The sequence below is a fragment of the Toxorhynchites rutilus genome, chromosome 1 (genome assembly GCF_029784135.1).
Source record: "Toxorhynchites rutilus septentrionalis strain SRP chromosome 1, ASM2978413v1, whole genome shotgun sequence".
In the NCBI taxonomy this organism is placed as follows: domain Eukaryota; kingdom Metazoa; phylum Arthropoda; class Insecta; order Diptera; family Culicidae; genus Toxorhynchites; species Toxorhynchites rutilus.
This window is the reverse complement of record NC_073744.1, coordinates 67,165,542-67,183,633: the sequence shown is the minus strand read 5'-3', so window position 1 is coordinate 67,183,633 and position 18,092 is coordinate 67,165,542. Positions and strand designations below refer to the sequence as shown.

The following is an 18,092-nucleotide window of genomic DNA, read 5'->3' as shown; positions in this document are numbered from 1 at the left end:
AAAAGAGAGTGTCGATGTAGAGAAATCGATCAAATCACTTAAACCCCTTTCATTCTAAGCCCCTCATTTCATAGTCAACTGCGAAACACTTACCAAGCAACCACAGTAAACTGTTAACGACGATGAGAAATGATGAAACACGGGAAGTGATAGTGACACTAAGGGATTACTCTAAAGAAGCAATTGTGATATTAATTTGTTAGTTATATCATCAGTGTATTAAGCATTTCATGTTTTTAGAACATAGTGTCCGAAATATGATTCAGAACGGTAGTTGATTTTTAGTTTTGAGCGCATTCGAGAAAATAAGCTGCAGAGGAGTTTTTTCCTCGGCCATTGCAATTCGAACAATATGAGTATCAAAAGAAAGGGCTTGGTGAGTAGAACACAGTTATTTATGAATAATGCAAATCCAAAATAACCAGAAAATGGTGCCAAATATATTTTTTCAGATTTCCAGTATAGTTAGTGGTTTCATCATTTGCCCCACGGATTTATTTTAGTCTCATTAATGCTCCAGATTAATGAAGGAAGGGGTGTGATAACTGATAGCTGCTACTTGCCTAATTATTTTTTATCTTTTAGTACATTACCTGTATTATTATGATGTTTTGGCACAATCATGGATTCAGAATGTCATGTTTTTCGTTAATTCATACGTTGAAAGTTGAAATACAATCTACAACCAGATATTGACCGCAATTTGTAGGCAGCTAGTGAAAAACAAAGTTTGGAAAAAAACATCTCTCCAGTCAATAGTGATTATGAAATCAAGAAAAAATAAATTTTCCATCTCGGGCGATTTAACTTGATCGCAAATACGGCACAACAAAACTCTCACTTTCAATGTACTTCAACGGCAGAGTCCCGTCCAGAATCTTAATCGGACGCATCGACCATCGCCATGCAATGCCCCTCCCCGGTGAAATTCGCTTCCAATGGTCACACCACTCGATCCATCATTCGATCCACGTAGCTTCCGCTAGTAGATTTCCCCGCTTATCAGACGCGTTTGTTGGGGGGATTGGTGGAGCGACTCAACAAAAATTAACCGATGCCTACCGCCATAATCGGTGTGAAGTGCGATAGTTTTTTTTTTGGCACGGAACATAATTGTTTGGGGATTGGAACTAAAACACGAAAGCTATCGCTTGCCAGTAAATTCCACTGGTGGGACACGATCATGACGAAATGTTATCACTGCGCTGTAATCCAGCGCTTCGGTCGCGGTTCGCTGTTTGTCCCCATTGTGATATAAAATCCAATGTAGGGAATACCAAACAATTCATATTGATTTTACTTATCGTTCGGTACACATCCACTGAGCAGAGGAGGTTGCATTTCCGCGGTTTTATCTTGGCTCAGGTTATAGTAGTTTTATTGGAGAAATGCGCTCCTCCGCTGTGTTGATCCTGTCGGCAGCCGTCATCGTGGGGATGGCGGCCGCTCAGCAGCAGCCCCGCTCGGCAGCGGATGTTGCCGTGGACATTTACAAGAGTTGTTTGAGTGATGTAAACATGAAGTGCGTTAAGTCGAAAGCACTCTCCTGGCTGAGTAAAGTTGCCGAACAGGACGCGATCAGGATTACCGACACTTTGACCATTATTCGCACCGATGTGGATGATGAGGAGGCCCCAGAAGTGAAGGAACAACAACGAAGCAATAAGGCTGTCTATCTGTTGAATAAAATCGATAGCTTCCTATCTACACACGCACTGAGGATGGAGGCTCCGGAAGTGCTTCAATCGGAAGAGGCTCGAGCTTACATCCCAAACTCTCTGTTGAAGGGAGGACTCGCCGAAAAATTGGTTATTCCACTAGTGGAAGGAAATGCGGTTGAAGGTACAAAGGTGACATTCTATAATACCAAATGGTGATTCTAAATCATATTTCCCTCTTGTCATAGGTCGTGGCTTTGTGAAGAAAGTCATGATTCCCTTCCTGCTCGGAATTAAGTTCAAATCGACCGTGCTGGTTCCGCTGGCTCTCGCTCTGATCGCTCTCAAAACCTGGAAGGCGATGACTCTGGGCTTGCTCTCGATGGTACTTTCCGGAGCGCTGGCTATATTCAAGTTCGCCAAGCCAAAGATCGTGAACTACGAAGTGGTGCACTATCCACCAGCACATGCCCACCATGTGGACCATCATGTCGACCATCATGTCGACCATCACCATCTCGCCCATCCACACGTGCACTGGGAACCACCAACTGGATGGAAAAAGCGCTCGCTGGGTGATGCCCAGGAGCAGGCTTACGCGGGTCACCAGTAAGCAGGAGAGAACAGCTACCTGAATGAATCCAAAGTTTTAATTTATTTATTTATGATTGCGAACGTTGAACCGGACAAATAAAGTAATACTTTTTAAAAGAATAAAACGTTGTATTGATTGATCCGAGAGTCTACTAATGAAAGGTGAACCGTAGACTGAATATCGTCCAAAGAACGAAGATAATCATTCATTTAATTCTTCAATTAATCAGAAATTGTAAGGTAAAATAAAGTGTCGTTGCATGCGATCATTATTGCAAACGTATTAACCCTTTCTCTACGAGCGTCGTCTATAGGCGACATCCGCGCGACGACCTGTGTATGAGCGTCGTCTTTAGACGACATGAAAGTGATACCGCACATCGATCACTCAAACGCGATGTGCATACTTTTCGGCGCAATGCTTCGTACAGCGGAAGCCATCCGACAGAGCACACTGCCGTAAAGAAAGGGTTAAATAGTATTCATGAATCGAACTTACTTAGCTTAGCTTAAATGATCGATGGGTGGCTTTGTAGAAGCAACTGAAGGCACATGATTTATTCTAGTTCTCGTGGAAAAACTTTGAAAGGTGGGACCACTTTAGAAATGTTTCTTGCCTCCTAAAACTTATACATGCCAAATTTGGTTCAGTTTGCTTGATTAGTTCTTGAATTATGCAGAAATGTATGCTTCATTTGTATGACAGAAGTCCCCCCCCCCCTCAGAGAGAGCGGAGGAGTGTCTATTAACCATGGAAACATTTCGTGTCCCCTAAAACATTCGCATCACAAATTTGGCTCCATTTGCTCGATTAGTTTTCGAATTATGCAGAAATGGCAGCTCCCCCTTAGAGAGGGGGGGATGGAGTGTCTAACCACCGTATATAACATTTATTGCGTCCTAAAACATCCACATGCCAAATTTGGTTTCATTTGCTTGACTAATTCTCGAGTTATGCAGAAATTTGTGTTTTATTTTTATGGCAGCCCCAACTAAGAGAGGGGGAGTATATAACCACCATAGAATCATTTATTGCACCCTAAAAACTCCACATGCAAAATTTGGTTCCATTTGCTTGATTAATTCTCGAGTAATGCGGAAATATGAGTTTCATTTGTATGGCAGCCCCCCTTAGAATGGGGGGTGAAGAGTCTAACTACCATAGAAACATTTATTGTACCCTAAAACCTCAATATGCCAAATTTGGTTTCATTTGCTTGATTAATTCTCGAATAATGCAGAAATTTGTGTTTCATTTAGATGGTAGTCCACCTTAAGAGAGGGGGAGGAGTATCTAACTACCGTAAAAACATTTATTGCACCCTAAAACCTCCACATAACAAATTTGGTTTCATTTGCTTGATTAATTCTCGAGTAATGCAGAAATTTGTGTTTCATTTGTATGGCTGCAAAAACGTCCCAATTTAAAATTGCTATAGAATCCGATAGATGAGGCTCTTCCACATTGTCAAATACAGCTGGGAATGTATTTGCAGCTAAGTTATGACCAAAAGAGAGAGTCGATGTAGAGAAATCGATCAAATCACTTACACCCCTTTCATTCTAAGCCCCTCATTTATATACAGTAAGTTACATCTAATCCGACATCTAGCTAATTGGACAGACCTGCAATGCGACACGTATAATTGGACATTTTTGTAAACATCGAGTTCGAGGTCCAAATTATGGCCCCACATTGGAAGTCGCCACCACAAGTCGACACTGTACTACTGATATCGCGCCTCCAATGCGACACTGAGTGGTGCCTCGGCAAGTTAAATTAGATATAACGTACTGTAGAAAGAAGATAGAAGATATAGGAGTGCGTTATTTCGCCTGAAAATCCATTTCCACTTTCGAAAAAAGATTAATTTCGTTGACGCAAACATCGAATGGACAAATAATGCTTATCATGATGTAACTGTAGAACATATGGGAATTCAATTTTCCGAATTTTCCGACCTTACTTTAAAGTTTTCTGATTTTTTTTTTTGATTTTTCTGTCGAAACAACACTCGAAACAGCCGAAACGAGGAACTGGTCCTAAATTTTGTCGCGTCATTTTAATTGATAAATATGTTTAACCCCTTCCCGTATTATTTAAAACGTCACACATCAAGTAATTTCACTACTCTGCTGAGCTAGCGCCCTATGTTATGTAAGTATACCACGAGTGAGACTCGATGTTGTACGGGAAAGGGTTAAAACGCATTTTTAATGAATTACTATGGTTTTAACTACAAATTTTATAAATTTCTTCGAACAATGCGAATAAATTAATATACATGGATTGAAGCACTGGATTGGATTATTTTTGAAGTAGGACTACGTCTTTCATTTCTATACCGGGGTGTAAAATCAAAGTTTCGAAAACGAAAGCGTTACGCCGTTATAGTCTTAAATTTGCTTTCAAAACAGGCTATTGAAATCACCAATCGGTATATAAGCGAGCGCCGCTCGGAAATCCACTAATTGAACAGCGATTGGAGCATGTTGTCGCTGTTGTGGTGAAGCTCTTCATTTATCATGAAAGCGCGGATGAACGGTGTCACCAAGAGCCTGTTTGTGCACCTTAGGCCAGAAGGGAATCCATCAGGAGGATAGTGATGCTACAAACGGTTCCCCGGGAAGATCTCGAAGCAGCCGCTACACACACACACATACACGCACGGAATTCTTTCCGTTTGGATCGAGAAAGATCCGGAAAAAAATCTGCCAGTTCCTCTAGGAATTTAAAAATACATTCATGTGAAAGAGTTTATTTTAATGTTTTCTATCCATGTAACACTGTGACCAAATACATTAGGTTTTGTGATTTTTCAATCAAACGCAATCAACAGGAAAGCTTCTGAAGATTATTCTTCCCCATCAGTAGGATTTTTCCGTATCCAATATTGGCTGCATAAAACCTTGTGCCTCCAACGTAACGCTCTCGTTTTCGAAGTTCTCCAAATATTCATTCATTCAGAATGAATTCAGATTCAACTTCATACAAATGATCTCTAAATCAACGATAGTCCTACGTCACCCTTGCGGTTATACCATAGATATAACCCACTTCCTGTTTTTCTCAAAGTTTTGCCCCTTTTTTCGACTTTAAACTACGTCTTTCAGGAAGGGTGCCAAATCAGAAAACAGGTTACGTTTTTATGAAATAAAGTTAACGTTAATATATATTTTCACAGCGAACGGATGATTTGCATACCAATCGAATCCGAAATTCTCTAAGATTTGTTTGATATGCTATACATTACAATTCGCTAATCTCTAAATGGTTTAAATTCATGAAAACTGGAAGAACCTCCTTTTTCCCATACATTTGTTCTGTCGATTTGTGTGCTTCCCATACCGTACCGTCAGAAACGAGCAACTTATACAATTCTGTTCGTTTTCAACTTATTCGGTGTAAATAAGCCATCCACGATTTGAACCCACACCGCTTCTCGTTTGGTATTCCTCGGAGCAACATCGTTGGTGGCGAGCATCGAGCGGGAAAAGATTCTTTCCCTGTCGGGAAAGACAAGCGAAGGTGGAGTATGGAGTTGAGTTTCTATCCACTGATGGAATGAAATGAAACCACGATACGAGCAGAAGCAAGTACAACACAACGAGCGGACATCACTTATACCTAATGTTGTTTCACACACATATACATACGCAGCTCGATACAAGAATGAAATATGTTGCGAAACGGCGGTGCAATTTCATTCACATTCACTACACTTTCTCGAAGGAGAGGAAGCCCTCTGTATCAAAGTGTGCTTCGACAAAGAATGTGTCAGCAGCATACGGGAAATTTTTGTGATAGTGCAGATGGAATACGGACATACACTGCATTTATTTAAACATAACGTATCTTTCATGGAAGTATGCTTTCAAATCGCAGCTCGAAAATCATACTGTTGCATGTTCTGGGGCTCGATCCCACCTCAAGCGGAATATATGAGCAATGGCGTTTATAGTTTAAGATCGATATCCGAGAGGGAAGGAGTGAATCTGGTGCGAGTTGGCAGTTCAATCGTAAAGCGAGGACCGAAACAAATAAACGAAAAGCTGAAGTGGTAAAAACAACTAAGTAACTAAAAATTTCAAAAATTTCGATGCATTTTAAAATAACATCCGAAGTGAAAAACAAGCGAATTGAATAATATAATTCCGTGGTTCTACGTCGAAAATGCGGTCGTGTCCTAGATACAAACCCTTACTTTTTTTTTGCTTGAGCAGTGGTCTTAATGTTTTGTCCGACACTGTACGAGTATATATCGTTGGACACGAGGAATGTTTCCTTGGCTCTAAGTTCCTTGTTCCGTTTGCTTCAACGCGTCCTTCAACTCATCTTTTAAATCAAGACATTTAGCTTATCTTTTAAAGCAAGACATTTAGTTTTGGTGACCCTGAGAAGTCTAACAGTTTGCGAGGTTTGGAGAAGCACTCAAAGATGGTTGTTTGTTGATTCATGTTTGCCCGGGTAAGAAAGAAATTGGACGATGAAGACTTTATGAGATTGACATTGTTGCAAACGTAGCTTCGTTAACTAATTCGCGTCAGGGTCGGATTTCATTGTTGCTTTTTGAATAACATGCATTTGTTTTTAAGATGCAATTTTGTTTTTATCAATTCCTATTTTTACAGAAGAATAAATACATAAATTAAGCTAGTTAAACTATTAGAAGAATAAATAAATAAATAATTCAATAAATTATTAATCACTAATCAAACGTTTTCTCTTTGCAACAGTTCACATAACAAGTAACACAAATGTGCTCTCAACGTTCCGACAATATTTTGGATGGCCAAAGCAAAAGTTGACCCCTAGATTTGATTGCGCTTTCGTGCATATAAAGCCTATTTTAACTCTATATAATATCAATAACACATTCCTCTTAGGATGCCGACACCTGATTACCCTTTGTTGCTGTTGTTGTTGCTGCTAGATTATTTGTTTTCTATTTGACTAAGTGTTAATTTTAGGGTCAAACAACAATGGTTTAGTAGTAATGACTAAGTGCTATTGAAACGAAAACTTAAACTATTACACGCTACTGCCACTCGAATTGCTATTTACACGACGAAAAAACATTTCTTGAAACATTATTGACTTGTTGGGCTGGTCACAACTTACAAATTCTACCGTAAGCCGAATTGTTTACCACTTGGACCCAGGAGCTTTACTGTTGTTGCTGAAGTGGAATGTAGTTTTTGAGCAATTGTTTTCATGTTTTTATTTTTTTTTCTTGTTTTTAAATGGGCTATTGAGAATTACTTCTTCTTCTTGTCAATGTTGATTGTACAGAGCGAGTAAATCTGCCGGCAGTCCCGCTGTTCCTGACCATCACGAGCTGCCTGCACGTACCGGTAGAAACGGACCACGGCTGCGTTCGTCGAGGTTGGCTTCTGTAGCTCCGTTGCGTCCCTGGGTGAGAAACAGAAGAGAGAAAGAAAGTAAAGCGTTAGTTTCATACTATGCTGGATTGCCTACCGATAGGCGTTTGCAGGCCGGTACTATTGGGGAAAGGTAAAAAAAATTGGTGGCACTGCCACTGCACAGTGAGAAATCGCTGGCCATTAGGCAAGAAACGAAATAGGCGTCAGCTATTTCGTAATATTATTCCTTTCTTTTTATAATATTCAAGTGCTTAAATCCCACCTTTGATCATTAAATCTGATTTTTTAATGACCTACTTACTTACAAATTACAAATTACTTACATACCATACAAATGAAATACAAATTTCAGTATAACTCGAGAATTTATTAAGCAAACGAACCCAAATTTGGTATGTGGAGGTTTTAGGGTGTAATAAAAGTTTCTATGCTGGATAGACACTCCTATCCCCTCTCTAAAGGGGGGCTTATCATGAAACTCTGGAGGAAAATGGGAAAATTCAAAAAATCAATTCTCATGTGTTCTACAATTACATATTGACAAGCGTTGTTAACGACGGCGCCAGTGGTTGTATGGTTAGCGTAACAGCCTCACAATCCGATCGGCCTGGGTTCAATCCCAGCTGGCGTCGTTGGGATTTTCTGAGGCGAAAAATCTCTGGTTACGTCTTCCTTCGGAGCGGAAGTAAAAGAAGTTGGCCCGGCTCATGAGTTGTTGAGTCTGATAGGTAGGAACAGGTGGAGTCGCCTCCCTGATGTCGGTGATTGGCACTAAAGTGGCGGAAATAGGCCGACGAAAAATAAGCGAAGATAAAAAAAAAAAAAAAAGCGTTGTTAATCCATTTGATGTTTGCGGTAGCGAAATTGATCTTCGTTCGAAAGTGGAAATGGATTTTAATGTGATAAAATGCACTCCTATATCGTCTTCCATCTATATAAATAAGAATGGATCACCGAATGTGTTGATAAGAGCAAAACTAGAGAAAGGAATTGTCCGATTTAGGGTTGTCTTTATTCTATCATATTATCTGTATCAAACATTTATTCCATGCAACGGAGAAACATGTTATTTGCAAGTGGATAAAAAATCTTGCACGAGAATTGTGTCTGAAAATAATCTGATATTATAATGTCGAGTTTTGGTAGAAGTACTGAAATTACCGCTTAGTAAGAAAACGTGGATGTCGATAACGAAACATGAATTTTGGGCGGGACGAAGATTGCCGGGTCAGCTAGTTTCACTCATAAAAATAGTCGAGAAAATACTGATCATGATATAGTCAATCATCTTCTCACCTCCACAGATCCAATAGTTAACACATATTTTGAAAAGGAGAAAAGTAATTTTTAAAAACTTCTAGATGAAGTACTATTTCCATTGAAGAACACAATTGTTGAATCAGGAAAAGATGATAATGAATTTTTGATTTTGTTTTCGTAATACTTGATTTAGTGTTTTTTTGTTGTTTGCATGACTTTGGACTAGAGGACGCTATTTTTTTATAGTTTTTCATGAAAGCTGAGGATTTTTTTACATAACATATCTTGATATCAGAGATGCTATAATTTTCGTTTTCATAATATGATTTTCCAAGCAGCCAGTTAAATTATTTAATTGAATTTTTTACATTACCGAACAACATGCTCGATATCATGATATTCTTGACAAACATTAGATAAAATGTTAGTAGCAAGACCTACAGACCTAAAAACGTGAACTGAGCACGTATTGGTTTGATAACTGATAAATCCCCATTACCGGCAAACGGAGAATAATTCATAATATCGATTAACATTATGAACTAATGCTTGAATGTAGGCAAAAATTGCTCGTCGCGTCAGGGAGGAAAGCAAGTGGTGCAGTCAAAAAAATTATAGGAGGTTATGTCCAAGATACGACCGCATTGTTGACGTAGAACTTCGCTGTTATCGCTTGTTTATACATTCGGATATTATTCTATAATGCTGTGAAATTTTAGAAACAACTGAATACTCTACGAGATGTTTTCTTCATTCTAGAATTAGTTAACGACAATTGATTGATGATTCATGCCTTCGCAGAACAATACACTAGCTGATCGTATGTCGCAATTTATTTCATGTCAATGCATTGAAAATTTTCCTCGAATGCTATTCCGGTGGCCTTTTTCGCAATTGACATAGACTCGGCTACAGTCGATTAAATACATGTTGCACCAGCACCATTATTCCACATCTCATAACTACATCAATATATCTTTGGCACTGCGAGGAAACAACAACAATGACAACACTTGCAAGTATCAAATATCATGCTACATGTTATTTAGTATTGCCTCTGTGGAATTGCATCGTTCGTACAACGTAAACCAAGCGCCAAACAAGCGTTCGCCATAGCATGCATACATAGCCATACATTAATGGCTTAAAACTACTAGGAATATAAACACTTCTCATCATTTTGCGCTATTCTCAAAAGAAACGCTTCTGTTTATATTACTGGCCTCGAAAAAGTTACTTTCTCATGCTCGAGATAAGCGCAGCTGTCACCCTTAGTGGAGGAAGTTTCGCTACTGGCAAGCGAAACCTAATCACATACAAAATTCCAGAACGACGGTGACTCTACAAGCGAAATAAACTCTTTTTGTTGATATCAACAACCTCGAAAACAGTAGCATTGCTTCATTATGATTAAGATTAGCGCAAATGCAATCGTAGTTGAAGGCAGTTTTGCGACTGGCACGCGAACCCAATTAACTCATAACATTCCAGTACGACATTCAAGATGCTTGGTATTCCCCAATGGATTTTTTGGCGCACAACCTTAATGCCTGCTTCGCCATAACGTCAGTTTAATGCATTCATGCAATGTCAAAGGCTCCACCGAAGCCCTTATGATGACGAAAAACAAACAATGTTAACTGCTTGTAAAAAGACTAAATTATGCCGCATAGCTTGTACTCTGCTGTAACACCCATCGATGCGAGTTCGCTGAAGAGTTCGTCAAGAGCGACCGCCTTCACCACCAGCGGGGGACGCTTGAATTCGATTACTGCCTGGGTAATGGCATTTACATTTTCGATCGACGCGCCGAAGTCGCCTATTTCGCTGTCGTTCGATGCGGTGTCACTCGCGAAGGCTCGGTTCGAGCGCTTTTCACTGCACCAACATGGCGTGCATCATTGGATGACCCTTCGTTTTTAGCAGGGCTCGAGCCAGCCTGCCTCTCCTTCTTGCTCATCACACAACACCCGAAGCGTCCAATTTATAACGCGGAAAGAAACGATACGAATAACGCGAAAAAAAAGTCACAGGAGGGTTGTGTCCGAGACACGACCGCATAGTTGATGTAGGATTCCGTTAGACTATCTGTTGATTTTAGATATGTTTAAAGAATTACATCGTTAAACTCTTTGATAATGATATGGTGGCCCTGAAAAGGGCCGTTTTGTTTGGTTGTTGGGTATTGTATGTTAACTCCACCAGTGTTTATCGAGTGATGATGGCAGAAGGATGGTAAACAGTCGTTGAATGGTGCGTATCAGATATAAGATACCGAAGTGGAACGATATATGATGAAAACCGCCCTCTGTGATCCTAGACGAGATGCCTCCTGTGATATGTATGCATGAAATAAAGAAAAAAACTCACCAACGTAACATAAGACAATTACCAATACCGAACACAATTATAATTTTTCCTCATCAGTAAAAACATGTTACTTTAATATAGAGAAAACATATTTGAAATGGAAAAGGTATTCTTTTTTTATAATTTTAACTTTCTGAGTGTTTATTCAACCCAATTCAATTTTAATTGGATTAACAACAACTAATACTATATATAGAGGATATGGGAAATCACTTTTTCGAATATTTCTTTACTTTTCCAATTTTTCTCGCCGTATAAACTTCCCTCGGGTGAAAATGAACACAAAAAACAGACAGCTTAAACTAAACGACCCGTTCTCGAGCGGGAACACACCTTGGTTTTTAATTTTAGGAAATTAAAATAAATCGTTTCATATATCAAGTCATTCTTAGCACAACTGCTACCATATACAATTTTACACTTACACTTGTGCTAAATTTTTTTACAATAAACCCCGAGCACCTTGGTTTTGATGTCTCTGTTAGGGAACACATTTCGATAGAAACAAAAGCTCACCATACTTTATGGATTTGCAATACCGATTTTCCCCAGGCAGCTTGGTTTTGATGTCTCTGTTAGGGACTCGCCGCATGTGTCATCAATTTCGACCAATCAGAAGTGGGTATTTCCGTTAGGATAGGGGATGAGATTATTTTCTTCAATATAAAAAATTTTTATGGAGTACCGAAATCGATTGACGCAAAAATGTCATCAATCCACCATGAAATGACTGAGCAATAAGCGTTTGAAATTGTACAATTTTCAAGATGTAATCGATTTTCGATTTTCAATTTGTACCCCAATATGTTCCCGAAAGACGTAATCCAACGTCAAAAAATCTTATATGAAATTTGCGCATGAAAAAAAATGTGTTTGAATGATGTGTTTTGGTAGAAACATCAGGCAATATATATAAAAATTTATGTAATTGTTTTGAACAATCAAAAATCAAAATAAAAAAATAAATACATTTAAATTTTGTCAATTTAAAACTGCCTTCGGGCCTGCTAGTTCGATGGGATATTAATCTGCCTCCCTAAATAAATATTGCTCATGGCGTCGCTTGGTGCCGCCGAAAACAGACTCGTTTGCTGAGGAGTGCTGAGCGACAATGAAAATGTCTTTCTAAAGATAGGTCGAAAAAGAGTATGAACTAGTTTTCTTCGCAAGAGCCCTTCTCAGGGCTAGAGACGAATGAACGTAAAGTTTAAAGTCTCTATAATTCAAAAGAAGAAAAATACTGCTACCAGATGTCACGAACTTCGACATTTTTTGCTAGTATGGTGCTACTCGCCCGTGTAGTTGGCGCAAAGGCACCGCGAAAATATTATTTTATAGAATTCCTTCATGCATTTGTCTGATACGGGCTGTGTATCGTTCGTTCTTGTTTTTGAAGGGACTTTAACCCAAAGGTCATTCGTCCCTAACGGGCTGTGTATGACTGGAGCGTTCCGTTATATACATGCATGCATATGTCCTTCGCTTCTTTTGCCAGATCCAGTAAAAGGTGGTTGATGAAACGTGTGTTTTTGACGTGATACGTTCCATGTTAGTTGTTAGTAGAAAATGTAAAAATAAACAGTATTTTTGATCGGTTTTATATAGTTTTTGTGGTAAGTGGAAAACAGTAAAATAAACTCTTTTGTTTCAAAACAAATTGATAGTCCTGAGAAGGACTGGAATGGTTTAATGGGTTGTACGGAATCTGCTGCGTTTCAGTCGGATATAGCAGTTTAGTTTTGGGAGCGGTAGCTTTTACGGATTCGCCGATTCTTTCCTTGACTTTGGCGCCATCGGCTTCTATGCGTCGATTTGCGAGGGTTTGATTGGCACCACCACGACGAGCTAAACGACGGATAGGCGGGTGTGATACGATGCGATGCAATGCACTTCGCTCCTCTGCTTCCTTTGCCGCATCCAATTGTTGATGTGAAGAGGAGCGCACCAGCAATGCACACTAGATTTAATTCGATGCTCTCCGCTGCTTCCTCTTCTTTGCTCCCTTTGCCACACCGCATACATCGTTGGTTGCCGATGGCTTCCTCTCCTTTGCCGCACCGTATGGTGTTGGTTGATTTGTAGAGCACTGCACACTAGAAGCCCAGATGTTTGCCGATCTGAGCGTTGAACGAGAATGAGAAATCCAGGAAGGAAGGTATTGAATTAGAGAGACTTTAAACTCTGAGAGTTCATTCGTCTCTGAGAAATCCAAAAATGCTACCGTCCTTTTATATCAGTTGGTATGTAAGAAATAGGCGCCCCCCACTCGCTCACCATGCAAATATTTGACTTATCGGGGAACGAAAGAAGCGAAGCAGGCGAAAGAGAAATGACGTCAATTTCGACCAATCAGTATCGTTTGGATAGGGGTTGAGATTTTTCAATTGTTCGATAGTTAATTACATGATATATATTATTTTATTCAAGGTGAAAAATTGTTATAGAGTGCCGCAATGTTTTGATGTAAAAATCTCATCAATCCGTCATGAAATGACTGAGCAATAAGCGTTTAAAATTGGACATTTTTCACGATGCGATCGATATTCGTTTTTCAATTTGTACCCCAATATGTTCCCGAAAGACGTAATCCTACGTCAAAAAACGAATTGGAAAAACCACACGACGATATCCAAGTTGAATTACCACTGGTGGGGTCCAATCCTGGATCGAAGCGCAGCGAAAGCAAAGTGAACTGGATTGCTCAACAGTCCGATGCCGAATGAAAGTTTGCCTCACGTTTCTTTGTTTTTAAGAGGCTTTAAACTTTGCACAAGTTTGCCTCAGCGAGATCCACTGTTTATACTCTAGGCAAATATTCCCCTTCATTCCACTTCTTTTCCTTTGTTCACGGAGACTTTGAATCCTACGATTTCCCCTTCGTTGCTCGTCGATAAGTTGCTCGTTATTGACAGCTCTGTTCGGGATAGCACACAAATGGACAGAACAAATGTATGGTAAAATGGAAACGCTTAAAGTTTTAATTTATTTTAACCATTTACAAACCAGGAGATTATAATGTATAGCATATTAAACAAATCTTAGGGAATTTCCGATTCGTTTAGTATATAAATCGCCTAAATTTGTTCGCGGCAAAAATAGTTATTAACGTTAACTTTATTTCATAAAAACGTGACCTGTTTTCTGATTTGGCATCCTTAATGAAAGACGTAGTTCTACGTCAAAAACATACCCATTTTGATCGTCAAATTGTTCAACTTTTTTGCTATATTTTCTGTTCGCGTTTCAAACAAATACAAATACTGAATACATTTCCTGTCCAATGGAATACAACATAACATATGTCGCAATAACGATTTTGAGTAATATGCGTTTGACAAATCTCAATGAATCGTTACATTTTTCGTAGAGTGACCCCCCCTATATAGAAATCAAAGACATAATCCTATGTCAAAATATGTAAATATGTAATATGTGAAAAAAAAATATATACTGAGATTTAAATTGACGATTTTCAAATTGGCTTTCCATTGCTTTGCTGCTGTGCGAATCGCTTGCGTCTCTCAATGCAAGCACCCCTTTATCTAAAAAATTACGGCTCAACTTGAATTTTTTATAATGTCATTTCCTTCTATTGTTGAACCGTATGTATCTAACGTAAAAAAACCTTGGTAAAACTTCACAAGTAGAGGGAAGCGGTAGCATAAACACAGCAAACACTTTGATTGTCAAAAAATGTGAGTTTTCCGATAGTGGTTTTAAGGTTTTCCCCGCTAATTAAACAATTTTTTCGTGTATTGGGCAGAACAGTTCTGTTCGCCTACAGAAGAGGAACAATTTGATGCAGCGAAACTGTAAGTTTGATAACAATAAATTAAATTAATTGCATTTCAATTTTTGCGTGTTGTGTGAAACATGGACACGTTTCTGTGGGGTGAATTGGTCCTTCAGGTTTGAGGCTTTTCTTTGGTCTAATTGATTCAAGATGCCGCTGAATTACAAAAAGATGGGTGGGTAATGTCGGGGACATAACCGGAGTGACGTAGGACTATACAAAGGGGACAGCTTTTGTTAAATATATATTTTAAATATATTGTTTTATTTTCTTCTCCTACGTGAATACCTACCTATCTACCTGAAAAATGGATTAGTTTACTGTTTACTCTTTATGAATATGTTGATGGTTCTGAAAAGAACCTTTGGTGTTGTGTTTTTGTTATCACTCGATATTCCCATCTTGTTCGGTTAAACCTTCCTGTTTAGCTATTGCGTTTGCCACTCGCCACAGCTTTCACAGTTGGAAAATTTCTTCCCATCCAGCTTGTGACATGTTCTTCAGTAAATTACATTTAATGCGACGTGCCGGAGAAACACTTTGCCACTCACTGAAACTAATTGTTGCCTTGATGAGCGCCGAACCGAAGCTGCTCTGTTCTTGATGCGGGTTTTCTGATTGTCGTGAGCAGCTTTGCAAGCCAACTCGAGCACACCGACGGCCGAAACTCTATAATCGCTGTTAGGTATACTGGTGCTCCGGAACCAATCCGTTCGGCCTAGTTACCCTTGCGGAGCAATCAGTGAATGCGACCAACAGGGAACTGGAGACCTGCATGGTTCGAGTGAGACTTTGCCTTTCCCTTAACTTGTCCTCCTTTGTTACGTCCACGATGCGGATGCCGTACAACCACACGGGTTTACGGTTTGAAAGAAAATAAGATATTTTTTTGGGGTCCGCGTGTTTTATACTCTAGCGGTACACACTCACAGGATAGAGACAAATCGGCAGACTCAGCCAGAGGGGCGAGTCCAACGAGACGAACGAATGAGCGTTAAAAGGGAGCGATGGCATCACTCGATATCCCCATCTTGTTCGGCTAAACCTTTCTGTTTAGCGATTGCGTTTGTCACTCGCCACAGCTTTCACAGTTGGAAAATTTTTTCCCATCCAGCTTTGTGACATGTTGTACAGTAAATTACATTCAATGCGACGTGCCGAAGCGCCACTCAATCGCGTTGGAGGCGATTTTAACCTGTAATTGAACATTTGCGATGACAGTTGTACAGTGTCGACTTTCAATGTGGGGTCATAATTTGGATCTCTATGTTTACAAAAATGTCCAACTAAATAAGTCGCATTACATGTCCGTCCTAAGCTAAGTGTCGAACTAATTGTAAATTACTGTACTTTCAATCTGGAAACAATTTAAGAATTGGTGAAAATTGAATAATCAGGAAACTCCCCAACCATCAATAAGCTCAGAACAACTGCCAAATTCACATACTCATCATATCCTGGCAAACAAATTATGAAAAAATCAATTTGTGTTTTATTATTATTTTGGATATTGTTTTAGAAAACATTGAACTGTATTTCCTAAACTCTTTTTTGGAAGGGTTAATGGGCCTGAAAAGCGCCTCGTTTTATGGAATGGTTCCAATTTAGAAAACTTAGTACTCGTGGTTTTGAAAAAAACCATTTCGAACGACCTCGATGCCACCTTGTTCTGGATTTGCCACCAAAGCAATTTGTATAAAGAACCACCTTTTTTCTTCTGCTACCTGCTGCCGTTTTGCGATTGCGTTTGCCACTCGCCACTCGCTGCAACTGCCTGTTGTCTTGATGTCCACCGAACCGAATGTGTTCTGTTCTGAATGCGGGTTTTCTTATCGTCGCGAGCAGCTTTGCCAGCCAACTCGATCACTTCGGCGGCCGAAACTTTATAACGCCGGCTAGGTGGACTGGTGCACTGGTACTAACGCGCTCGGCCTAGCTACCCTTGCGGAGCAATTGGCGAATTCACCTACGGGGAATCGCAGGCCAACACGGTACGAGCGGGATTTTGCTTTCCCTTCACTTTTCCTCCTTTGTCATGTCCAGACATGGAGGCTTGTGTTGGTGTGTTGATGTGATGTGATGCGAAACGATGTGGTATACGGTTTCGTTGAGAATGATCGTTACGGAAGGAAGGAAGGAAGGAAGGTATTGTATTATAGAGACATTAAACTTTTTCAGTACATTCGTCTCTAGCCTTGAGAAAGGCCCTTTGAAAACTCTACTCTACTCTACTCCAGCGCTACCACCTCCACCCTCTTGCCTTGAGAAAGGCACTCGATCCCTCGCCGTCCAGCTCGTCCAGCAACGATGTTGTCCAGTCGGTGTCCACACAAAGAATGATCGTTACGGCAGCGGAGCGGGGATTTTTAAGCTGACTGGCTGGCTCGAGAATTACGCATGTGTGAGACTGCGACCAATGTTTAGTTAATTTTTTTTTTCTTTTTCTTTTCCAATCGTGTTTCATTCCATTTCGCTGCTGCTCTGGTTGCCCGTTTTGGTCGGTACGATTTGAGGAGCACAAAATGGACCAATCAAAAATGGGCACATAGTGCATTTGGCCAATGCTTGATATTTCACAATTATTCAATTATTTATCTCAAGAAAAATGAAATGTTATTCGTTATGATAGATGCGTAGATATATTTCCTATCAATTGATGCAAAAACCTTTGCGATCTATTGAGAAATGCTCGAGTTATAAGCGTTCCAAATCTTGCATTTTTTCCTACTTGTTCAGTGCCTAGATTTTCATTTCACCCCCTATATCTTCCGGTTAGACGTAGTCCTACGTCAAAAGAGGACGGACAGACAACGTTGGGAGAAGGAAGAGCTTGAAAGAGCAACGTAGGCCATCGAGAACGGATTTTCTTTGACCAAGCATCAAAAGTGTTTGGCAATGCTCGACCAACAGTGAAAAGATTCATGCAGAATTCGAGATGGTCTCAATCCAACTTTTCTGGTCTGGAATCTGGCCAATACACCTGGTATCGATCCCAAAGCATTGTTACTGATTGTAACATTATCCCAAAATAC

General features: G+C 39.7%; 2 protein-coding genes across 5 annotated transcripts in view; one reads left to right on the top strand and one right to left on the bottom strand.

Annotated features, from left to right (window-relative positions):
• The first annotated feature begins 176 nt into the window (after positions 1-176).
• Positions 177-2,340, top strand: LOC129762351 (uncharacterized). Its single transcript, XM_055760557.1, has 3 exons — positions 177-376; positions 453-1,842; positions 1,907-2,340. Exons 2-3 carry the CDS (start codon positions 1,389-1,391, stop codon positions 2,269-2,271), a joined length of 819 nt encoding a protein of 272 aa, XP_055616532.1. The 5' UTR covers positions 177-376; positions 453-1,388; the 3' UTR covers positions 2,272-2,340.
• Positions 2,341-6,836: 4,496 nt separating this feature from the next.
• LOC129772021 (uncharacterized) overlaps positions 6,837-18,092 on the bottom strand; it is a 137,185-nt gene continuing 125,929 nt past the window's right edge. For all 4 annotated transcript variants that reach the window (XM_055776176.1, XM_055776179.1, XM_055776177.1 and 1 more), the window contains one exon: positions 6,837-7,665. In XM_055776176.1, coding sequence (XP_055632151.1) covers positions 7,512-7,665 — 154 coding nt within the window. In that variant the 3' untranslated portion in view covers positions 6,837-7,511. The remainder of the gene's footprint in view (positions 7,666-18,092) is intronic.

What these genes read in the sequence shown, in the direction of transcription:
- LOC129762351 (XM_055760557.1), top strand. Translation starts at nt 1,389, where the DNA reads ATGCGCTCCTCCGCTGTGTTGATCCTGTCGGCAGCCGTCATCGTGGGG. An exon ending in GGAAGGAAATGCGGTTGAAG is followed by an intron (nt 1,843 to 1,906) that starts GTACAAAGGTGA and finishes CTCTTGTCATAG; the next exon opens with GTCGTGGCTTTGTGAAGAAA.